At 43.7% G+C, this 25686-nt stretch overlaps 3 protein-coding genes across 3 annotated transcripts in view; 1 reads left to right on the top strand and 2 right to left on the bottom strand.

The window, feature by feature from the left end:
- Window positions 1–979, bottom strand: part of LOC131891132 (tubulin gamma-1 chain-like) — an 8838-nt gene extending 7859 nt beyond the window's left edge. Inside the window, exon 1 of the mRNA XM_059240648.1 lies at window positions 684–979. Within this exon, the coding sequence (XP_059096631.1) occupies window positions 684–845 (162 nt within the window). The 5' untranslated portion in view covers window positions 846–979. The remainder of the gene's footprint in view (window positions 1–683) is intronic.
- Window positions 980–10827: 9848 nt separating this feature from the next.
- LOC131891131 (KN motif and ankyrin repeat domain-containing protein 1-like) lies at window positions 10828–16115 on the bottom strand. The gene has a single exon (XM_059240646.1). The coding sequence runs from the start codon at window positions 15586–15588 to the stop codon at window positions 10996–10998; it is 4593 nt and encodes a 1530-aa protein (XP_059096629.1). The 5' UTR covers window positions 15589–16115; the 3' UTR covers window positions 10828–10995.
- A 5725-nt stretch (window positions 16116–21840) lies between these two features.
- LOC131890303 (holotricin-3-like) lies at window positions 21841–23326 on the top strand. The gene is made up of 2 exons (XM_059239626.1): window positions 21841–22820; window positions 22899–23326. Exons 1-2 carry the CDS (start codon window positions 22815–22817, stop codon window positions 23208–23210), a joined length of 318 nt encoding a protein of 105 aa, XP_059095609.1. The 5' UTR covers window positions 21841–22814; the 3' UTR covers window positions 23211–23326.
- Window positions 23327–25686: the final 2360 nt, after the last annotated feature.

The raw sequence follows: 25686 nt of genomic DNA on the forward strand, positions 1-25686 counted from the left end.
CAGGCTAGTTCGAACAATGAAGTCCACATCTCTTCTTTCTCGGGCTCCTTCATTGTTTAATTTGCTTCCCTCTAATATCCGTAAGGAATACGTAGGCCTTGTTGATCCGGTAGCATTTTTCCAGACAGACTTGGACAATTTTTTATATAGCATTCCTGATCAACCCTACATTTAAGGGCTAGCTCGGTCCGCCAACTCAAATTCATTAGTGGACCAAATATCATATAAAGATTGAAAGGTAATAAATAGACGAATTATAACCTGTCATTTTGATAGTACTGGGGATTACATTCCCTGTAGCGGTTAGAAAAGCCCGTGAAAAAAAACCAAACCAATCATTTTGATAGACTTGCGAAGTTGACAAGCTTTGAAGTTTGAATTGCCACTCAAGATCAATTTCTCGGATTGCATCGGCAATTGCTGTCAAGTCAATGCATCATCTCTACACGTCAGCTTAATGTGAAATCATCCATCCCCACTTTTAAAGCCTGACATTTATTCTTGGATTCACTGGAAATTACTCGATTCTTATTCAAACCTAGTTGAACACTTGACGTTTACTCAATTCTAAACACGGACCACTGAAAAAGGCCTACTGTAGATACCTCTTTACATATACATGGCGAATGCTCCCGTCTCTACTAATTCTGCTCTATGTAGTCATGGCCATGACGTGGCCGCACCTGATAGAAGAAGACGTCCTTTCGGTCAGTGCCTTCGGTGGCGTGTTCTTCCAGGATGCCTTCGGGTGAGATGCCGTGCTCGGCGCACAGCTTTTTCCAGAACTCGAACCCGATCTGGTTGCCACATTGGCCTAGCTGCAACATGATCATCTCACACGGCATGATCACGGTCAGGACGGTGAGAACGATCGGCTCAATGGGGATGGGGTTGAGGATCTTCGGATTTCGATTGAGACACAAACTTTTCCGCGCTCTTCTTTCTCTTCCAGAGCTTTGTTGTGATTCGTTGAATCGTTCACGAATCCGAGGGAAAGTGTTGCCAAATAGACAACTTGAAACGGGTCAAGCCGGGCAAGCGAGACGAGAAATGTGGGAATGCATATAGAATGATTATGTGAAGACCGAGGCCTCAGGCATTATTCAGTCTCTCATGATATATTCTGGTATGCCTATTGATGCATTTCAGGAATGAGTCCTTGAATGTTGTTCATCGGTCTAATGTGAAGGTTATTTGGTTGTGCTCATGACATTGATCTATTCAAAATATCATATGTATGCACTTACCATTAATAATGGGACCAGTGGCGTTTTTAAGGTCTAAGAAACAATGCAAGGGATCAACTCTGCCATTGTTCAAACAAAACAGAGAGCCAAACATTACAAGAGCCAGAACAGAGCCGAGCCATAATGAACTAGAAATGGGGGAAAATATCGTTTTATTGGTCATACTTTTTTCGAATGCTTTGATTCTACCAGATCTGACTAACAAGATAAACGACCCATGCAACAGTACAATGTAATGCTATCATAGGTATTCCATAGTTTTATGCTGAATTTTAAGCATTGATTAAAACTGATAAGAGACTTGGCAACTATGAAGATTTGTATTTTGACAAGCAAAAAAGGAGAAATCTATTGAGAAAACAAAAGTTTGGTTTTGATTCATTGATGAGAAACCTTTTTGTGAAGTTTGGCAGATGTTAGATCACTTCGGAATCTACGAGTAGAACATGCTTCAGCTGTCGGATCAGGGTTGAAAAACTTTGCTCGTTCCATAAGTTAGTCCTGATAATGAGAAAAAAATTGCACATCCTTTCAGAATCTTAAAATCATCCTTTTCGATTACGATCCTGACTACTTGGCAGCACTGCTTACGCAAAGATTGTTAGCTGATGAGAAGCTGTCAAAAGCGCGGGAACTTGAAATACGTCGATTCCGTCCATCTGTTCATATATTTCTCTATTAATACTAATTGTCCAGCACTTTTGTTAGTTTTTTAATACAAGGTTGGTTACCCTGGGGTTTGAAAGATAGAAAAGGTCAAAGTGGTTTTCATTGATGATTATCATTCATGGAAGAAGGATCTAGACAGATGATCGACATTTTTTTGTTGATGAACATTTCAAATTGAATGAAAAGTGCAAAGTCAGGAGCTTTTCTACTCATCATCCATTTGATGTTGCGATATGATCAATATAATAGAGGTTGTATTCATAAAAATCGCCAGATCAAAATCTACCACCAGATTTTTTTAATTGTATGTGTAATCATTAAGGCCCGAAATAGCGGGGAAAGAAACGGGAGGGAGAGGGCATCACCAAATATTGTACCTATATAAGAGACCAACAGGAGGTGATCCCATTAACCTTTGCATGTATTTGCTTTGAAAAATGAGAAATGATCCACTTTAGGGACGGTTGTAAAACAATGAAATATCCTCTGAAATACACTCTTCTCTACTCGATATAAACTTAAATATTAGCGTCATTAGACAACCATTCATGAAAGGAAATTGTAATCAGAGTCTCAGTAACTCGTTTCACGTAGCAGCTATCACGTATTTATGAGATGAAATCCTTGACAATGAGAGAGGCGTCACATTATTGGGTTCAGAAGTCCATTTGTTATGTTGTCATTACTTACGATCCTTGTCCTTTCCCAGTCTTCTTTCGACTTTGCTCAATTTCTTAGCAATTAGTTATGTTTTAATATGTCGGAACCTTTTTACTTTTGATAAACAATAAATCAAAATGGATCTGTGGCCCCCCCAAACGATCAATATCTATGAGACTGTGAAAAATGATTGGAATCAGTTGGTTCATCTTACTGTTTTTGATCAGGAATTCTGAAACTACGACTTCCTCATTGAATGAAAAAAAGACTATTTTACTCAGGAACTCGGAAGCTTTGGTCACATTTCGAAATAAGATGAAATTGAAGGAAAAGGGAAAGATTCTTTAGGATCCTTAAAATCCAAGATGACGTGAAAGCCTCACACTTTATTGTACCTAGAATGGAGGTAACTCAATGGTCAAACTTAATGAGATCTTTTGTACTGTGCTATCATCGTAGTTTGAGCTCGTTCTTCGTTTCGTACCGACTTACCAAACTGGTTTAACAAGATTCCTCGAGCACCGAAAATTGCGGGGTGGAGTCTGGATTCCGCCTGATTTGCCGGGGCAGATTGTTAATTTGATTTTCCATCTATCAAGAGCGGGGTTGGGAAAATCTTGGGTTGGAATCCAGGCAACACCCTCCTCAACCACGACTTAAAGCCGCGTTCATTTGCTTCCCTAAAGATGATCATCACCAAGCACAGACTTTTGAGTTTCATTCAGGTGGTTCTTGGGGCAAAACTCGACGGGAAGTGGAGTCCCGCCACATTTGTTCAAAGTACATGATGCCCTTATTGATGGATGATGATGGCCACCAGATACCCAAAGATCCCGGGGAACATATGCGGATCACCATTGGCCTGGGACGCTTTGGTCATTGACAATGCCATAAATAAGGGCTCGGCTCGTGAGACTCCTACTTCCTTTGGCGAACTGGAGCCAAGAATTCACTTTGGACACTTGAGCAATGAGTTTCACGGGGTTCAACAACAGTTGTGGGAAGATCTCCCGAAACAATGTCTGTGAGTCCATTGGAAAATGACTGGAAAGTTGGACGGATAGGCCATAGATGAGTTCAAATCCACAAACGCAGGTTGTTTTCTTCAATCAATCAAAACACGTGGGAGTTGCACTTTTTTGGGCTTTTACTTTAAACAACTCATGTTACACAGTTTTTTCATGAGAATTTAGGAAAGATATATCCAAATTTACACACATCTGTCCATTGGTGCCAATAACATAAATGTATATACGTAGATGTGGCTACATGCATAGCACAGCATTCTCACATGAGAGAAGACTAAAGTTCGATTCTCCTTTCTGGCCTTTCTTGGGGAAACTTTCAGACTCGTTTGATCCACACCTCCAGACGGAGTGCTAATCTGATACAGGATAAGGCTGAACCCTCCGACTTAATTATCCCAAACTCAAAAATGGCCTTCTACTCCCACTATTAAATTTCAGACAAAGAAACCGACTTCTTGTCCTGATAACAATAGGCAATTAGCAACTAGTTTAGTCTTATACAAACACAAATTTTGCAGATTTCAAAAACGTCACGTCTCTGGGAACATTTAACTCGAGGGTGGACATCCATGGTTGTTGCCTTTTTACAAAGTCTTAGCCTGTTTTCGGCGTAGATGCCAGATTTGGATTCAGCTTTTCGCTTTTGCCTGTCCGTCCACTTTTTGAGAAGTCTTTTTGGTTCAACCCATCTCGAAGCCTGCACTATTCCTGGACGTATGTCCGTACGTTCAACTAAGATAGTAAACCTCATATTCGTCGATCTCTCCAGTTGACTGGTGGTTTTCTCAGAAAACATCTGGCCGAGAATTCCCTCAATGTTCTGGGTCGACGAAGCAAATACCTATCTTCCGTGACAAGGCATGCTCGTAAAATCTGAACTATGGCCTAGCTCTCTCTTCATCCCAGCGATGCCAGTCGGCTCAATCTACCTATAAAACCAAACAAAACCTCTTTCATGATCCAGTTCAAGTTGATCATGAAACCGACCATTGGAAACATCTTTTGCAAGACAAGATACGAGGTCCAGATCTTGTAATGTGTATATACATAGTCAGTGAAAAAGTAGATGGTCGAGCAACTTTTCAGTTAAGCATTTGAGTAGTGTTTCGTCTTTCCGACGGGACCCACTTTTCGAGCCATACTTTTGAAGCTCGAACCATGCGGAAATGTCGTCGGAGCTCTTTGATGAATGACTGTTCTAACTGATATGGACTCATTAAGAGCTTTGTGAAGAGAGGCATCATCTGTGGCATTGTTGGATTTGAGTCTAGAGATCAGTGGGCCATAATAAAGATTATGAAGAAACAGGGATCAATTATCGTCTTCCAGGCATGATGACCTTTTGTCGGTTGGGAATGGATCCATCACATTTTTTCGCCATTTCAGACATGCGGGTTTCATTTCAAAATGATCGCAACTTGACTTCTTTGACCCTTTCGTCTTTTCAAATCCAGTCGCTCTTTGGGCAAAGTCGCAATGATTCGTGATTGACGGACAATTTGCACTGGCAAATCCACTTTTAATCTCCCATTCTTGAGTGACTTTTTGACGCACGTGGTTGGCAAAGTGTTGCGAATCTGTCAAATCCCAAGATAATGCATACTTCTTGGGCGTCCATTCGTCAATTTTTTGCTGCCCAAAAAGAGTATATATCAAACGAAATGTAGAGGGGAAAAAGAGGCCTTGAATATTCATAAATCACAACCAGGCTCTAGAGCCTCGTGTAAGGGGAATATTATGTAACAATCCGTTTTTGCGCTTGGCTAAATGTCCTGTTTATCGCACTTGTGCAGCTCGACGATGATAAGAAATATTTAGCGTGAAACCATATTTCGTCGCGGTTGAAGGAGCTGAAATCACTTTTGAAGTTCTCCTTTCTGCATTAGGGTGAGTTTGCAATCTGTATGCGAGGCGATGTTGCCATAAATTGGCAATGTATTGGTGCATTGAGGTGAACTTTGGGTTGCGTCGGTGAAACGAGAGATTTAGGGCTTCGTGACTTACATTTGGAAGGGACGCCAATGCAAAATGGTTAGAAATATCCAATGGATTGTTGAGGTGAAAAAACTCGGCCAGGGTCTGAGAAACCTAAGCTCTGGAAGGAGAATATAATGAGTCTCCCTCGAATGAATCGGTCATCTTGGTCGAGAGTAGGAAGTCCTTTAATTATCAAATCGACCTGTTTGCAGAGTTGGTGCTAAATTTTCAGAAGAACAAACCAGTTTTCAGGCCGAAAACGCGGGATATCATTATTTTTTCTTCAAAACTAATTAGATATGGGCAGATACATCGAGGGATCTGGCGAAGGAAGAAAAAATATCCCAATCCTGTATTGACGTCTCAACCATTTGGTATCTTTGTGTTGAAGGGTGAGGTGATAAGGCGGGGTAGAAGGAAAAAGGTGTATATAGAGGAAGGGAATTGGGGGAGGAAAAGGGCAAAGGGAAGGGGAAGGGGATGGGGGGAGGGATCACTCCTACTTGGACACTTTTTCGTGTCACGAAATGGCCATGAAAATTGCTTTATTCAACCCCGAGGAGAGAGACTCCATTTTGGGTTACCCCAAATTAGTTTGGGATGTCAAGGCCTCGGGAGATTGAAAACGAGTCTGTCATCTGGCTTCAGTGGATGGAGATCTTTTCCTTCTGCTTCCTGGCTTGCCTACTAGTACTACATTGAGACTCCATCTAGCTACGTAGGTATTACTGTCCGTGTACTGACTGGTGCCTGATGTTTATTCGTATGAATGGATGCATTGGGCTAGGATGGACTGGATTTTTTCGGGTGGAAGTGCATTTGTCAGATGACACACTGAGACACAACCGACGACCCCCTATGAGCAATGGCCTGGATAAGCAAATATGTTTGACATTGGATACATTACTACAGGCGAAAAGAGAATCCCACTCCCTTTTTGTGTGTCCCGCACAAGAATACGAGTCCATACCATCCATCGCCCATTCTCAATTAGAGAATAAAAAGCGAGATAGTGGATCTTGGCCAAGTGTGGGGGGGGATTTTGACCTTCACTCTAAATTCACACGAAATGCCTACTTGTCTGCCTGCGACGCATTCCAACCAACCAACAATCAACCAACCAACCGACCACACGATTTACATTCATGCTCGATCAGGCTACCCAACAATCAAGAGCCCAAAGGACGCACCTGGAAGAGAACCATTCTGTCACCAATCCAAGGGTGCGATTGACCATCAAAATATTTGCGATCATCTATTACTTTGATGGGAGACAAAACCACGTGACTATTAAAGGATTCAAGGCCGGATGCGTTGTTGACACGTTTCATTGACAAGTGCCTCGGAATTCATCCCGTTTTGGCGTTTGAGTGCATTAAATACAACCAATAAGACTGGTTGTTAGGCCGGGTACCCTCTGCTTTGACGCAACAAGATCAACGAGCAAACCAATCGAAGGAAGGTAACCAGCAGAAGTATTTACCGCCATGGTACGAGTGCGTTTTTGTCCCTTGGTTGCTCTCGCACTCAGGCATTAAGGCACAACCAGTCAACCAGGTTGGATGGCTCTAAGTCACCGAATGGAGATAATCTGGGATGATATTTAGAAAACGAGCAAAAACACTCCGCCTGTTCGTTTATTCTTGGAATAATTCCACGAAGATTTACGACTTCAACAGGGATTACCATCAGTCAGATTTACTTCTAATAGCTTTGATGGAAGACTTTTTGGCCGCTTGGGCTCATTTTGGGTTGGAATCATTGTTATTAAGCTATGTTGGTGATTGTTATTGAACCTGATGGTAGAGGTGAGAATAATGTTGCTGGTGATGATGATGATGGTGATGATGATGATGCAGGAGACCGATGAATCTCCGAGAATTCGGTAAGGAGCCCGGCCCTTCGTTTGTTCAATTCATTGTCACCTGCTGTTTGCATCTTGTTGCTTCTTGTGTTTGGTATGATAAGTGGTTATTCTGAGCATTCTAATAGGAGGACAAGGATTTCAAACTCAAGAAGAGCTTCATGCAAACTTCCAAACTTCGTGGAGGCTTTAATCTCGGATAATTGTGCTCACGGTGGCTGTGTGGATGCCAAAATGTTTTCATAATAGCTTTAGTACCGTGTACGCCTCGCCTCCGTTTTTCCTGCATGAAGTTGTTCATGAATTTACTGATGTCTTCACTTTTTGCCCCCCTTCTCATGATTGCAATGCCCTTTTGAATTTAATAGGTGAATGAGGTGGACGAACGACCAGGCAGAGATATTTTTGTAGAAGTTGGGACGAAGAGACGACGAGAATGATTGCCATTTCTTCTTGCCCCTGTTCGACTAATACATGCGGACCTATTCCCGTTGAACCCACAGTAGCCAAGAGTATGTACGTATTATGTAGTAAAGGTAACTTGGGCGACGGGACGGCGTTGTTGGCCGAAATTTGATCGGAACTCCAAGCTTGTTTCAGGCATGACGTTGCATTCGTAATGATGCCTGGAAATGGAATGCTGACTTTGGAATTGTCTAAGAGTTTTAGAGGGAAAAATAGGATCTTAATTGAAGCTTGGGAGATAATCGGAATCGATCCTAAATTAATTGCAGCACCTATTCTCTGCCAGGATCGGTTCTGGCATGACACGTTTTCAAATCATGCTTTGAAGGAGCACTGGAAATCCGATGCAGTTTCCCCATAAATCATACCGTGAAGAATCTGAAATGGAGTTACACTTTCAAAAAGAAATCAATTTCGTTTCTTACCCGCCTTAATCTGTTTTTCTATTTCGTTGAAAGATTTAGAAGCTCTTCGTGGAAAAGTGGGATGGATGTACTAAGGCGGATTAATGAGATACTTCAAGATGATTGCCTCACTCTAACGTGGAAACAGACTTTCTTGCATATGTAAAAATTCACCTTTGGAGGAAAAAAAACATTTTTGGACTACTAAACTGATTCTTTTTAAATAAGAGATTCAGCGTGTTTTGTATTGCGCTTTATGTCTGGTTGAAGGGATACATGTTCGTACAAATTGACGATACAATCCAATCCAAAAGCTTGTTTGATTAGAAATAGAAATAAATACCGTGCGTCCTTGATTAGGTTCAATGGATGCCATTTCTGATTGGGTATTTGCAATTTGGCCAATGTCCAATTTGTTCAGCAGGATCCGCGGATCGGAAGCCAATTGATTCTCTGGCCAAGATTGTTTGAAGAAATAGATTGAAATTGCGGCTTTCGTTTAGAAGGACTCATCAGAAATTCATTGATTTGAAATCCAATTCTCGTTTTGGCTCGATTCTGCCCAATGACATCATCATCATCAATAACACCAATGGAATGGACCAGCCTGAAGCCCACGCCAATCTGTTGGTGACCAACGACCCGAGTCAATGACAAACATGTGTGTAACTAAGTACGCACCAAGTCTCCAAAAGAAGATTCCACTGGAAGCAGAATCGATTGCGTTAATTCCGTTTTACAGCCTTTGTCCGGGAGGGCTGGCGGCCTCGGCTCTCACAGTTTTATTGCTTCCAAGCAATTAGATTCATTAAAGGGCTCAATAAAAAGGTTGCAGCCATCCAATTGGCCAGTCACTCACTCACTCACTCATTCGCTCATTCGCTCACTCAGTCAGTCACCCAAGCAGGACAAGTTTTTGTTAACGGAAGTTTGTACTGCGGCATGACTTTGAGGGCACATTCATCAGGTTTGGTCCACTTGGCAGCCCGTGTTTTTCGTTCGGGAATGTGTGTTTCATACTCATTGAGCATTACCTTTCCTACAGGCTCTGATCTGGGCTGCTGGAATGAAATGGTGGCTTGATTTTGTCATTGAGAGCTCTTCCAACATGCGTAATTGATCCACGGACAAAATATGATGGTGTTATGGGCCTTCCCAATACTCCTGATTAAAAGCCAAAAGCCCTCAGTTCATTTCTCGTGGTAATCGGTGACTCGAATCGGAAAGATTGGAGGCCTTGACGAGAGAGATGAGGGACCTCGCATCAGTATTCAAGCTTGTCATCCTGACTCCCTCTCTGAGTTTAAAAACCGACTAGAAGATCGAATTGTACTCGTTATCTTGGCTTCAATGCATAAAGTCTCAGCCATGGATGGAAATTACTTCTCATTGAAGAGGGATGAAATTCTTAATTGCGGACATTTACTCCACTTGTTACGAGCTTCGTGGATGTGCTCATGGCTGTGCTCCTTCATGGATGCCCGATCTCATCTTCAACTTTTACCCAGGGAGGGTTGGATGACTCGAGGAGGTAAACAGATCAAGTTTTGACGCCTTGCCCTCTTGAACTCGAGGTGGTGAAATTTCGTAACGAACGCGCGTATTTAAATCTCAAGGATCACGTTTATGCCGTTTCATGGCTCGAGATCTCAAGGCGAAAACACGCTTGCGAGTTAAATCACAATTCATGATTAGGCAAAATAAGAAGCTCTTTCCACCGTCTGATTCATAGAAATTGTGTATAGAATTAACAATGAACAGTAGACATACACATGGTGCGTGCTTGAGGGAGAAAGAGAATGAGCAGAGAAGAGAACAGCGTCGGTTCGATCTCTTCAAATAATAGGTGGAATGAAATCGCTCATTGTCCTTACTCCAGAGCCATTCTGAGTCCTCGAAGAATGGAAACTTGACCTAATGGCCGCCGATCATTCATCGCTGAGAGCCCTGAATACCATTGGTCTAGCTGGTTTTTTTCTCACTCGCCTGGTCATAGATTGTACGTACATGGGTCCATGCTTTGTTTGCCGACCATTTTTTGGAGGTCTTGCAAAATCCCAAATTAGCCACGCAAGACTGAAAGCGTCCCTCTTCGTATTTGCCCATTGACAAGGATCTGAGATTGCCTTTGTCCCTCCTTCAACTCTACCACCAATCCGAGGAAGATTGCACGTTTCTTTCAACAGGGGAGAAAATTCTTCAAATTGAAACGTCAAGAACCACCCCATCTCACCTTGTGCTTTTCGTGGGGAGTGAGTAGATTCCGTTGCCTTAAAAATAAGTGGGAAACTTGGGCGAATGCATGCAGAATTCGCATTCTCAAAATTGCGCGAGTGAAAGTTCTATTATGATCTCCGTGTTTTCATCTCTCTGTTGTCGCGGATGAGATTGAGAATGGACTTTTTATGGCCTTATACTCGACTCCTAATAGCTGAGATCTGTATCAATTGATAAGTTCTCAAGAACCATTGGGCAATCAGGGAGATTCCTCCCGTGGAAAATGAATTTCACAATTTGTTCATGGTTAAGAGAGATTTCTTTAATTTTTGCTGGAAATAGGCAGTAGATACAAATTATTTCATGTTGAAAATGGGAGTCAAATTTTGGTAGCGATTAGGAAGGGTGCAAAAGAGCATGCAATAAAAACGATATTGATTCTTCTAAATTTATAACACGGGAAATCACTGATTAGAAGAGTTTCTTCGGGTACGAATTGGTGGCGTGGGTACAACCGGACTTCGGGGAGGCGTTTTGTTAGCGATTGCAAGTGAGCGGGTGGAACCTGTGGGCGTGGAAGTCCGGGAGGAAGTCGAGCCCTTCTTCATTCGCATGGACGAGTACGGCGAGGCTCCGCGTGAAAAGGACATATTAGCGTACAAAATGACGCCAATATCACGATGTCCAGCTTCCATGGCCACGGCCAGGGCGGTTAGACCGTCATTATCTTTGGCCAGGACATTGGTATCCGGTTGATGAAGAAGGAACTTGACAATTTCCATGTGACCGTGCTCAGCGGCACACATCAAGGCTGTTGAGCCATCTTCATCCCGAATATTGATGTCAGCCCCAGCCTCCACTAGAAGCTGGACCATGTCGGCTCGTCCATGACTTACAGCCAACATCAGAGCGGTCTGTCCGTGCTGAGTGGCTCGCACATTGACATCTCCCATCGAGAAAAGCCGGGCCACGACTGCTCGGTGGGTGTCGTTCTGGATCTGGGCCAAGGAAATCAGCATAATGCAAGTGTAGCCGGCCTTGTTCATGATGTTCGAGTTGGCCACCTTGGAGTCCAGTAGAACAGAGACCACATCAAAGTTGCCGTGTGACACCGAGTAATGAAGAGCTGTATTCCCATTGACATCCGTCAGATTGACGACCCTATTGAGAAGCTCCTTGGACATGTCTTCGATGGCATCCAGATAATCTTCCACGTCCAGAGGATTAGACTGCTTCGTACTCGAGACCTTGAACCATTCTTGTTGGATGATGTTGATTGCATTTGTAACCTGTGCGTTACCGCGGGTACTTCTTCCAAACGAGTCGTTCAGTACTTTGAGAGCACCTCTCATTTCTTTGGATGGCTCAACTTTGGTTCTATTTTCGTCAATGGGAGCAAAAAGAGCAGCTCCGGGCAATGGAAAGCCCCCAGAGCTTAACCTCTTGGACGTGGTCTCATTGTCTTTCTTCTCTGTCTCGGATTCTGAATCACTCCCACTTAACATCTCCTTGATATCACTGAACCGTTTTTTCATCTTCTCCAGTTTGGACACTTGTTTCTCACTCGACTTCACCTTACCCTGATCGTGCTTTTCAAGGTCCGGATTGTTTATCCCCACCGTGACTTTGGTGAAAGTGTTCTTTCTCACGACATTCCTATCTCGAGCTGCCAATTTGTCGCCACCTTCAGACTCCTTCGGGTACATCCTTCGAAGTGCCGGGGGTGTGGTCACCCGTGGAATGAGAGATCTGGTCTCTGCCGAATTGGGAGAGACTACGCTGGATGAATTGTTACTGGACCCTTGGGGCAGGTTCAGAGAGCTTGGAACTTGCTTCCTCCCCAGATTGGGACTCAACTTGGGGATGAGACTCCTTCTCTCACCATAAGGTGACTGAGATCTGGCCAAGGGTGAGGGAATTCGACGACTTCCCACTGGAGGCGTAGATGGGTGGGGCGGAGGTGTACCCAAGGCGTTCCTTGGCACTGGGCTTCTCGACGACCCCAGATTTCCGGCAGTGAGCTTCCGTCCCATGGTGGGTGTCATGTTGGATTTCGATCGCTGTAGCATCGGACTTCTTGGTCGCGAGTCAATCGAGAGATTTCCAATCGATGTGGCCGATTTCAATTTGCTAACATCGGGGTTTTCTGGCACTGGACGGGGAATTTTTGATAGCCATGGCATATCAGGACTTGGCGGGGCAATTTTGGTGATTGTGGTTGCCATGGACGCGTTGGTGGTACTTGACGAGGAGGACGATGACGAGGAAGATGCCACTAGTGCGGCATGTGGGCCAGCCAATACTCCCTCTGCCACTTTGTGAATGTCGTTGTTGCATTTATCACACAGATTCAGATTGACGGGTGGCCTCTCCAGCTCGGGGGTGGTTAATGGGGATCCTAGCGCTGGTAACCCCTTGGCCAGGGGAAGCATAAGAGCCGAAGTGCCCACCGACTTCATTTGAACTCCCGCGGATCCAGATTTAGCATCCCTTGTCATTGGTTTCGTTTTTAATTCGGAGTCCGTCATTGTACTCTGCGACTTCGTCACTGTTCTGGCTGGATGAACGCCTGACAAGGTGGAAGATTTTCTGGATTGTATCGGAGAGTTCACGGAAGATCGTCTTGAGCCCAAAGGCGATCCAGCGCTTGTTCGCCTCAGACTGCTCCTCTTCTCCCAAACCACTCTCTCTGGGGAGGGCTCAAGAATCATGTCTGCCACCCTCGGTGACTCAGTGTCTTTGAAAGCAAAATCCTCGGTGTCAGTTTGTTTTGAGGCTTTAATGATCTCCACCCACTTTTCAGTACAAACACCAATCTCTCTGAATTGAGTAGGATCTTTCGGGTCTTCAATGACTTTGCACTCTCCCACACCAATTGTTCGAACTAGTTTTTCTCTGTCCAAGTCTACTGTGCGGCTTCTTCGTTCCCTCCTTTCCAGACTCGCTCCTGATTGGCATTCATTGTCCTTCACATCCACCCCAGCCTGGCTTGAGATCTCCACCACCAGAGGCCGAACTTCATCCAACTTACATTGGAGTCCAACCGAAATCACAAAAGGCCGGAGATTCTCGTCACCCACTTGGACACTCATCTCATGGGTGTCCACAGGTTCCGGAGACGGTTTAGGGCCGTACAGAGCTTCCTCTTCCACCTTTGCCATTGCCTTTTGTAACAAAGGACAACCCATGATCTCTTCTTCGGTTTTATATATGGCTGCTTGTACTCTCTCCTCCAACTCAACCTTGGTGAACAGATTATCCATTTGAAGTAATGTGCCGCTTGCCTTGGCCAAAGTTCTGGTAGGCATGGTATTGGTAAAGTTGTTGATTTTCCTGGGTGGAGGCGGGGATTTTGGTGGTGGATCCGTGTTACTGGCGCGATCTCGTTTTCTAACTGCAGGTGGAGAAGGCTTGGGAGAAGGTGTCTTCTCTCGCTTCTTTTCTGGATCGGTATTGGTGCTAGAATCACGTACGGCTTTCTTGATGGGTGTAGATGTCTGAGTGCCTAAATTGGGAGCTAATCTATTTCTGGCTGGTGACAGGGATGCATTGGCCCCACTGGACGTAAAGAAGCTTATCTCGGATCGTTCTAGGTGTGGAGAAGACAGATTATGCAAAGGACTGGATTTTGCAAGTCTGGATTGGTGTTGTATTGGATTCATTCGAGCCCTTTGGAAGTGATTGGGAGCTTGAGGCTCGGACTCGTAATACCTCCTGTCTGCGTGGGGCGAGGGATCCGAGTCCGAGTTGTATCCACACGAGACCGACCTTTTTCTTTGGAAAGATGGGAAATCTTCCGGATTAATCGTTCCGCCTCGAGCGTAAGGACTCTCGCTACGGGCTCGATTGTGGATATCGTGAAATCTGTTCTTGAAAGCCAACCGTGATGCTCCTATTTTCTCTTCCAGATCATCATCTTCCGTGTCATAATCTAAAGCTCCCCCATCTGATTCCAAGAGATCCTCGCCCTTTTCCCGTCTCATTTCGAGTTCTCGCTGTTTCAGTTGAAGGAGTAACAAACGCTTCTCTTCTTTCAGTACCGACAATCTCGCATGCATGACGGGTATGGCCTCAACCTGCTTCTCATATTCCTTCAGCTTCAAAAGACTTTTGGCCATTTGTTCACGAATGTTCTTCAATGTGTGCGTACTCATGTCTGAAGTAATGCTCCCAATGGATTCGGTCTCGGATTGGTCGGATTTGTTCATCACCGATGAGGGTAGGCCCGCCAGAACCGCGTCAGGGGATAGCGGCAAAGCCGATGATGAGGTGGAAATGCTGGACAAGGATGAGTTTGAGTTTCTGAACATTTTGTACGACGAGGACATGGCCGGTTCGTCTGGGGACAACACACGAGGAAAAGTGTTGAATTTGGCGGTCTTGATGCCCGAGCTACTTAGATTAAGTAGATCGATTTCTTGGTTTCGGGAGCCCGGCCTATCTTCTTTCGATCTCTCCAGATGTAGCTCAAAGTCTTTCATGGCGTCCTTCAAGGCGTCTTTGATGAATTCGGGAGTGCGCACGGCGTCTGGAGGGGGTTGACTACTGGGTCGCTTGGTTGGAATGTTCAAGGTTGGCTTGTTTGAAGATGTTTTGGAAGAATTCATGACGGGTTGGATCTTGGCTTTTCTCTCCCGCTCTCGTTGCTCTTGTCTAATGCCCATAAGGGCCTCCAACGTCTTCCTTTGCTTTCGTCGTTGTTTCCGGAGATCTCGGAGCCGATCCAATGTCTCATTCGACACGAGCTCTTCGTTGGTAAACCTCAGAAAGTCCAGGTCCATGTGATACCCGAACGGAAGAGGAATCTCAAAGCGATCTTGAAGAGTCTTCCACGTGAGGTTGGCGGTGTTGTTGTTGCCATTCACCTCCGGAAGATGAGTCTTGGAATGGTTCCCGTTCATGATTTTCAATGAACTTCGAAAATTGTTTTGGTTATCATTCCTTCGGTTCGGCAAACTCGCATAGTATCCAGATGGATTTTGAGTTTTTGGGTTCGTCGATGATGTCAGAATGACGCCTCCAACATCACGTTGGTGAATCATGTTTTGGTTCTTCATGTTGCTGCTGGCCGTCTTGGTCTCGTTCACTTGCGCACTTTTAAGTTTGATTATTCCTTGGATTGACACCGAAACTTGTCGTCACTATCCTCAACGGGGACAAAGTCGAAATGTATCGGATGTCACTGAATTGCCACCGTTGTTATTGCCATTCTACCACTGTTACAGAGCAGGTGTTCCCTGTTTCACTCCTCTGGTTGACACTGTGTGATACCTTAAGGGGTCTGGTTTTATCTAGCATGTGTTATTGTTGTACAATATTGGAGTGCTCCCTCCCCACAAACCAGGGTCTAGATCGAGGTGCAACCACTAATTTCGCGTATTCCTCCCTTGCCTCTGTCACCTGCACACTCGGGAGAGAGGCCGCTTTTCCGGACACTACATCCCTTAAAGTCTGAAATTCACTCTGGTGTGATCGATATAATGGTGAGAGAGCGAGACGAGAGGATCGGTCTCCTTCTCCGTGACTGTTGTCAGACTACTGAGAGCATCAAGCCTCGTTGGAAGGGAAACGAGTAGGCGGTGGATTTGCTGGACGAGGAGGAGGAGGAGGAGGAGGAGGTAGAGGTAGAGGCTGCGCTTGAAAATCTTCCACAGCTGCACACACATGCATATAGCGTTCTACCCAAAGTCAATCGTAAGTTGGGTTCTCTGTTCAATGCTGCTTCAATGTTTTAAGAGTACTATTTGGCTCGCAAAATTCTTTATCATCAATGTCTTGATGCCTAGGCTTACTAATCTACACGAAATGATAAGAGCTCAACCGGACTCTAGAATTGATGTGCCGATAGGTCGACCCCGTTATGGGCAAGTATGGTTATCTACCCATGATGGTCTGTACAACATCCATCCAGCAATCCGGCCAGTGAGCCAGCTGTTTCCCAATTCCGTACCATCATCCTTCCAATGCGCAGGAAAAGCCTCGCTTCCACGCCCCGCATCCGAGCGCACCAACGACCCTCCCCTAGATAGACGTATGCCCCAATCTAGTACTAGTATAGTATACTACTATTGGAGTGTACTTGTGTTGTACTCGCACATCCGTCCAAACATCAGTGGCCGAACTACCTCAGCTTCCACAGGATTGGACTCGTCGAGTGCATTTGTGGTGGTGTTGCTTGCTCATTTTTTTTAGAATGGAGCACGATCGACAAGGAGGTAGAGCTAGATGGATGATGGGCTCAAGTTGAGTCGCCTTGGGCGACCCCTCTTCCGATGAGAACTCAGTTTCCTCATGTGGAGTGAAGTGCCCTGCATTCAAGGCAATCTCCTTCCTCGTCTTTCTTAAAGGACACTGCTTTTTAGAGCTCGCACGCAAATGCAAACTTCATGCGACCGAATGGAAGAACAAGAAATGGTGGTGGCAAGGAGCTAGCCCTATGACAGAATGGCAGAATGCCTGAAACAGAGCATATGGGTAAAATTGAATTGAAACTGCGAGCACTTGGGCTCTTGATGAGTGTTCCTGGCTTGGTCGGCTGGGCTCGTACTGGCATGGAATATCAATTCAATCAAGGATCCGGGCAAGGAAATCTCCCACGATAGAGACTCTGCTTATCACTACCAAGTCTTACGTGTTTGTCGGACTGTGGAGTGCCAATCCAACATTGGGTCTTTGCCCATTTATGCGGTGCTTATCGCTGTTCCCACCACTACCACCATTGGTACTACGATTACTACTACTTCTACTACTACGTACTACCACCACTGCTACAGTACTACTGAATTCAATGCGTGGCGCTGATACCTCATTTATGGAGTGCTTTTACGAACAGGTGGGCCTCCTTGTTCAGTGAAGAGCCCCCCCAGTTTCCGAGTTTGAGCCTGGCAGCATGCAGAATCACCACAGGACATCTGCAAAATCTGACTTGATCCTATCGCCCATTTATTTATCTTTCTTAGTGGTCACCCATTTCTCGCCATGGAAGATGGCCTTGAACGAGTGTGAAATCGTCCCTCCACCATGCATGCCCGTTGTACACTCTGACAACCTCCATCGAGAGATTACGCCTTTGGAATGCTAAGCACACAAAATGTACAATCCATGGGACGAGGCTTAATCCTTCAAGTAGTTAGTTTATTCCCCAAGCCTCTTAACAATTGGAGTGATAAGAATTTAAGGAACGACGAGGAACCCAAAGATGAAGGCCACCCAACCAGTACGGCTCAAGATATGTGTTTTTATGATGCTCCCTACCTCCCAAGCGTTACACTGTAGGTACAGCAAGAGTTGCGGGGAGATTTATGTCACCTCCAAGGGTTATTGGTGGGTAGCCAATGTGCAGTGCATAAATGAGTCTGTTACTGGAAACAAAGACGGCAGAAGTGCGATTGAAATTTAGAAATTTCTCAAGGATCGCGGTAGGAATGCTGCTCGTTTGCTTTAATGGTGCCAAGAGAACCTCGCTTCGACTGGAGTGAGGAATCGACATGCACGAAAAATCCCAGAAAACAAAAGATTTTTTGGCATTCCTCGTGGCTCCGTCACGACATTTTGTAGTTATGTGTGTAGATGAACGGTCTGCTGTCTGTTCAAAGTCAAAGTCTTGGGGCTCAATGTTCATTTTCCAAACGAACTTGTAAAAATATTTTCGAAATCTGTTGGACAAATCTTGGTTGATCAAGATCCATCCATCCATCCATCCATCCGTCGACTTGGACTTAATGACCACCTTGACCGTAATTGTCCATTGACCGGGATCAACCACCCAAACCAATGCCACGGGGCTTCAACCAACCAAGTTTCTCGAATTACATTGGTCCTTACTTATGTTGCAAGTTGGATGGATAGATCCATTCCAACTTATAGGCCGATGCCAGAGGCCTAGGAGAAGATAAGAGTCATGTCAGCACATTCCAAAACGACATTTCTACCCAAGGTTTCCCGTCAAGCTTGGGTCACCCAACCAATGATTCATGTGCATTGCAAAGCTTGGGGGATTTTGTTGTCTTGAAATGCGACTGAAGTAACTCACTCAAGCAATCCTGATTTCGAAGTCATTTTCTTCAGCTGGCTGGCTGGCTGGCTGGCTGGCCAATGAAATTAAAGTGGGATTAACTAGGGATGTTGTTTGTGATTTTCTTGGCCAACTCTGTTCGGTGGATCAAGAGTGTTTTGTTCATCATTCAATTAGCTTAGAAACTGTCAAAGCCGGTGTTGAAAAACGATCCGTCAAAAACTCGTTTAAAAAAGGCGAACTCCCACAAAAAAGCAACACATGATCGATGTCAGTGTAGTGCAGGAATAAGAGCTACTAGCTACTTCAGCCATATTTGTGGTTAAACTGATTTGAAACATCTTAATACTTCTTAATGTTTTTTTATGATTCCGCCGCTGTTCTCTGAGCAATGGATGTACGAGGTGGATGGATGACCATTTCTCGGGTCAAAAGAAGACCGCAAAATTAGTTCAAGGCCAATTTGATGAATTTTAAGGACAAGGCCAAAAACCCAGCCTAAAAGTAGAGCACGAATGAAAATGTTTCATACAAACTCATTTTGTTGCTCCAAATCGCCCTTTGAGCACGGAGTTCACGTCAAATGGAAGGGCACAGCATATACTCGTACAATTCCAGACTAGAGGATTCTTCTAATTGCATGGCTCTAATTTCATGAGCGAAAGAGCTCTAACTCGCTATGATATATGATCGCTCGGGGTTTTCATTCTAGAAACGAAAAAAAAAAAGTTTTCCTCGTACGTTTTTTGCTCTCCACCAAAGCCTCATTTCAATCCGAACACGGGGGTATTGAGTACCTCGTCCGAACACGCCGTTCTTTGGTTCGTTAACCTGTCAGGGGTGTCCAAAGAGCACTTTTCACGACATTTCAAGACTCAAGCATCTTGTAATCAGACGCTTGGAAGGGCTTTTAAGTGCTTGTCTTCGTTGAATTTTTAGAGCCCACTTTGAAAAATTGCCGGAAATACAAGTCCATGCCATCCAACGATGAGAGCGACGACGACGACGATGACGTCGACGATGTTGCTCTCGCGCTCAATGTCCACTCCTCCACTCTCAGAGGCGGAATTTTCGTGTCTGAACAGGTTCCGTTTCCTTCTATGGGAGAGGGATCGTTTCCCTTGACGGGAATTCGATCTCATGTGGAAGGCATCAAGGTGGGAGAAGCTAGAGACGAAGACATCAATGGACAGGAGGCCCCATAAGATTGTTCAATCTTTGAATAACCTTGAGAGATTGTTATACTAGTAGGAACAGACATGGGCAAAAAAGCGGGTACTACATACCAAGAAGTAGTATTACGATAGTCGGATCGAACCTGCTCCATTGGCTTGTCCACGTACGTCAGCTCATTGTGTGGCACAAACATGTACCAAACTATTCCCATCCTCGGATGGATGATGCCCGATTGAGAACGTATAGCAGGATACAAAGATGGATGCTGGCTCGTTAGATTGGGTTTCGCTCAAAAGAAACTATTCACAGGGAACAAAGATCTGATCGATCGGAACGGGAGAGGGAAAAAATAACTGCCTAATGGGTCCTTGAATTTGGCGCTGAAATTTGTGACAAATCCCACCGTGAAATATGACCAAAACGTGACAGTTTGTCCATGCCAACCAATGCTCATCCCCATGAAAAGAGGTGGATGCGAATTATTGATAGCAGCTCTCTTTTATCTCTTTTTGGCAGGGACTCCCACTTGCATTACTAAAGAGCATCGTTTCGGGCTGGGATCAATCAAATCCACAGCCACATTTTTTACGATAGGCGAGCTCTTCCAACACGAACACTCGAAGGCATTAAATTTCTGTTTGTTTCGCAATCGGTAATTTTGATCCCCGATTTAGACACGATGATAAAGGGGCCTTTGAGAGGGCCGCCAACTCGCCAATGAAAATGGAAAGTGGCACAACAGTTTAAAGTCGAATAAAATTGATGGGAAGTGCGCTGGATACAACGAACCCTCAGTCCTCACACATAAGAAACGATAGGATCTGCATGCATTTGGGAATCGTTCAGCTAATGTTCGAGATTTATATCTTCGCCACCGTGTCTGCCTCGGTCTTTTGCATGGGAAGAACTCCATCATTTGAAAGCGCTCGTCAAGAGGATGTGCACTTTAATATGGGTCTTTTGATAGAAACTACCTTGTGCGTGTCAATATTCTGCGGGGATATCCATCAAATCACTGCGTATTATTACGTGACCCTCTTCCTGTAAAGCTAAGAAACTACTGTGAGGCAAGTGAAGGTGAATATTTGCCCTGTGGCTGAAAACGAGACTTTCGTCACCTGACATCGATTTCGAAAATGAATGCGGGATCTGCACATGTGGGTTGAGTAGTTTCAAGCGCCCTGGCCACAAAAAAAGCATCCCCTGAAGAGCAATTAGGTTATTCCAAAGCCAAAGCAAGGGCTGGGGGTTTATATGTCGGAGGAAAAATAACCTCGACAAAGATCTTTGTCGAGCAATAAACTTGCTTGTCGTAATGCACTGTAATCTCTTCTAACACCTTCTACACCCCTGTACTCTCCGCCTGAAAGGTCATATGTTTTGTATGTGTGTTTTCCTTAACAAATAGGTTTTCAAGCTCTTTAGGAATAATTGCAGGGTGCAGTCACTTCTAGGGAATCAGCTTATTATTAAGTAGAATTATGAGGCATCTTCAAACGATATTGAAAATGTTTTGATTAAGAAATCAAGGGTGGGATGACGATCAAGCTACGAGTTTTACAAAAAAGGATTTTCAAGTATTTTGTGCTATGTCCAAAATTGCCGTATTTGCCGAAAAAAGTAAAAAAAAAACCGCATAAAATCTAGTGGCAAAAAAGAAGCCAAGTTTTGTTTAAAGACTCTAATGAATGTATTCCCCCTTCTTCATATTCTTACGATATAAGTAAGAGTACACTGCCTTTAAAGTAACATGGACGTACGTACATAATACCTCACCTGTGACAAGAGTAGCGGCAGAACAAGTGAAGCAGTTTTCTTTTTGTCAATATACGAGTTCGAACTCGAAACCTGGCGTTCACCCTTACCTTGGGGCTTAAGAGGCACAGGTTTCCAACCCCAGATTGTAGGAAGTTCTTGCACCCCAACTATGAAACATCTGGCTTTTGGCCCTGATTTGTCAGAATGGCGGCAAAGAGCATAATCCAAGAGTCTTCTTTGCCCCCTAGATCTTCGAGGCAGATGACACCTCTTAGTAAAGGGATGGAGAGTTGAATGTGAGACAAAAACAATCAACCCAAGAGAGAAGATTCGATCAATTAGTTTGCAGCTTCCGCTCATAGGCAGAATAGATTGTCGACGGCAACGTTACTCATCCCGTAAGCAGGCAAGTGTGTATTTTGGGAAGTGGTGTTATGTTATATTATGAAGCTAAATAAGGTTTGAAATAGCTTTCAAGTTAGATTTGGGCAAATTTTTTTTCAACGTAATATTCAACGGTTAGGCCCCTCACCCCTCACAAAAGATTCGTCCAATCACATTACTTGGGAAATCGAGCTTCAAATGAGTATTAAGGCAGTCGAGAATCATGATTTAGCAATAGTGATATGATAATCATAATTCAGTGCTGCTGGGATTAGCCCTTGTCCATTCCTCTGAAGGTTGTTCGAAAGAAAGACGCTGGCTGCGATGATGATAATGAGGGTTGAGGTGCGCTTCGGGAAGAATAATTGAAACTTCCATTTTCAAATCGAGTGTGTGTGGGGCGAGTATTTACTTTTCAAAGCCACTAACGATTTTGCCTTACCCCCATTCAAGCTACGCAAAGCAATGGTGGGTTAGTTGAACAGATAACCTGGATTGCCTCAAAAGAGAAATCAAAATTGTTTGACTTTTGCAACTCACCCATGAAAAATGTGAAGCTTCCCGTATTCTGAGGATATCATTCGAATCAACTCAAAATCCAAAGGAACCGGAAAAATAGGCAGCTTTGCTTTGAATAAAGTGAAGATTGTTGATTGAAGCTTGTTGCAATCTAGTCCGTTTAAAAGGTCAAAGGGCTTCTCCACAATCTCCAATGTTGTCCTTTCAAATGTTCGAGCCACAAAGTGCATCTTCTGCTTTTCACGTACGTCGAAGTAGGAAATCGTCTCAAGAATCAAATATCAAATACCACCAGTACATGTATCTAAAAGATAGTTAACTTTTCATGCGAGCACTCGAAAAACCGAACCTATAAATAACTTGTCAAAATGGTCTCGTTCATCACATCTCGTTCTTCCATTTGGAGCTTAACAACCCACAATTACATCCAAAATGAAGGTATTAATCTCTTGGCACTGACGAATTGGCTGCTTTCGAATCCGTTTGGGGTAAATAAGATTATCTCCTTGTTCTTAGGTCCTCGTTCTTATTGCTGCTATCCTCTGCCTTATTGCTCCCATTCTGGCCAAACCCAGTCATGGCGGCGGCCATGGTGGCGGCTTCGGGGGTGGCCATGGCGGCGGCCATGGCGGCGGCCACGGTGGCCATTACTCTTTTGGTTACAAAGTCCATGATGGCTACAACAACTTTGGACATTCTGAAAGCCGCCATGGAGGCCACACTAAAGGCCAATACCACGTCAAGCTCCCGAACGGCAAGCTGCAGACGGTCAACTACCACGTGGATGGTTATTCCGGATTCGTGGCCAAGGTTCATTATGGTCATTAGGGGAGTTAACATCTCATCTTTGGAGAGCAAGCCTTTCCTTAGAGTTGGAACATGACATTATATTCATTCACTATATTTATAAACCAATGACAACTGGATTAAAGTTCAGACTAACATTGCAAATGTTCAGTTTAGGTTAACGACCTTGAGTCAAATTAGCAATTCAGAGTGGGTGTATAAACGAGTTTGCATCTTTTGAACTAGATTTTTTTTTTACCAAGAGTGTTAATACTCTACTCGTTTGGGTTAGCAGGGGGTTTCAAGTGCAAAGCTCTAAATTTCGTTCTGTTCTCGTCATTTTTGCCATCATGATATCTTCTCAGCGGATTGTTGCATAACATGCTTTGAAATATCACGGTTCAGGCAAAGGATGTGGTTGTTAAATACAACCTCTCAAAGAGGGCTCGAATGAGAGTTCCCACAGAGATCTCAATGAGTGTGTCTCCGCAAGAAACGGCTTCTCTGAAGATGCGACTCTTGTACAGACTCAAGACCGCAATTTGTGGTGACCGAGGGTGTTTATAGCTGATTTGCTCGTGGGTGTGCGAATCGAGCCTTTCGTTTCTTCATGAACTTCTCCAATCTGATACCAAATGAATGCAACATCTTTTCATGGATTCTGCGAATGAATGGACTCAGAAAAATGGGCTCCTTACGATCCTTTTGTAGGATTGAACCTCCCACTTGAACATCAACGAACCATCATTACACACACCAAGCTCTTACCACAAAAGCCAAAGATGCCTTCGTACTTTTAAGGTATGGCAACTCACAATTGCATCTAATTTAGAATGAAATTAATTGCAATCAGTCATTTTTCATTGGTGCAAGTCGGGGGGGGGGNTTTTTGCCATCATGATATCTTCTCAGCGGATTGTTGCATAACATGCTTTGAAATATCACGGTTCAGGCAAAGGATGTGGTTGTTAAATACAACCTCATTCAGAGTGACGAATATGTTGGAAACGAGGAATGACAACGCCTTTGGTTGGCACGACAGTTGAATCTGGGAATAAATTGTCCAATGCATAGTTGACGAATTAAGGTTAGCATGATGACATGATGTGAGAAAAATAAAGTTGGCCATGGACACAATTAGCCTTATCGGATCCAACGTTTTCTGCAATCCAATCTCCCTTCCAAATTTGGTGTCACATTTCCATGGCATGGGCGCACTTTTCTTGATTTTTGAAGGAGTGCTATGAGAAATAACTTTTCTAGTTTTCTACCCACGTTGGTTGAAATGACCTGGCCAAAAGCTTCTACGCCTACCTAAGAGCTCAGTTTAGTTGCTTATGGTTTTGAAATCGCATTGCCGATGAGAGTAACCTCTTGGTTTGCAATTTCGAGGACACCAACCGTAGTACATGCTACAACCTATATGTACGAGTAAGTACTACTCTCATTGATTACTTGACGCATAGCGACTGTGATCTGGATGAGCTAAAGCGCATTTACGTTGATGCAAAACAAACAAACGATTAATATTTGTGTGCTCACAATTTGGCACATCGCCATCAGCTCATGTTTATTCAAATGTTTTAACCGTGTTTCAATCTGACTGACGCAATTTGAACCTAATTTGACTCTTTTAACTTTCAACTCTTGAAAAAAAATAAAAAATCTTGTTTTCAGTTCTGGTTATCTCAGATTTTGCTTAATGCGTTGATGCACTTTTAATTAGAGCACCGAATAGAGGGACTATGACTTTAATGATTGATTACATGGCTTAAGTTACAATTCAAGCATCTTGAACATAATTTGAATTTCCTAAAAAACATTTTTGAACATCTTGCGAGATATTTGTCTTTGAGATTAAATGTATTTTTTGGTCTGCTGTTGATTGGAATTACATTTACCTTGGTTCCAAATTCAATTTACTGTGATTACAATTGTTCAGTTTCCATGTGCAGTTCATTATTAGGCCAAATACTTTCGATTTCTGATTTTACTCCATTCAATTGAGTTCAATTATATTCCTTGTTCAATGTCCAGGCAATCTGAAAATCATTTCTTTCCTGTTGCAAATCTGTGAGCAGCATTAACAGCAAAAATTTAAACAAGTCAAGTTATAAGGAGGCGACAGTGCATACAGTGTAACTCTACTTGTAAAAACTATCAGTACATATACTAAGTTACAAACTGAACATAAGTGTGATTTGCTCTTGAAATTTCTTTTTTTACGTACATAGGCTGAAATGTAGTTCATTATAATCGCGATTACTTTTTTTGCTGCAGACTTCCTCACCCCTACTGGGCTCGTACAACTATGCAAGTTCAAAATGGAAAATTTGCTACTACAGTAAAAATCGGATATAAGAGCATCGGATGTATGAGCAAATCGGATAAAAGAGCAGGATTATGAATCCCCGAATCCAATTATGTGCTAAGGTATAGTAAAGTAGCATTGGATATAAGAGCACAAAATTTTAGGCCACATCGGATATGAGAGCAGAATTGAAGGAGGTAAAATATT

Source organism: Tigriopus californicus, chromosome 11 (genome assembly GCF_007210705.1).
Source record: "Tigriopus californicus strain San Diego chromosome 11, Tcal_SD_v2.1, whole genome shotgun sequence".
In the NCBI taxonomy this organism is placed as follows: domain Eukaryota; kingdom Metazoa; phylum Arthropoda; class Copepoda; order Harpacticoida; family Harpacticidae; genus Tigriopus; species Tigriopus californicus.

What these genes read in the sequence shown, in the direction of transcription:
- LOC131891131 (XM_059240646.1), bottom strand. Translation starts at nt 15,588, where the DNA reads ATGAAGAACCAAAACATGATTCACCAACGTGATGTTGGAGGCGTCATT.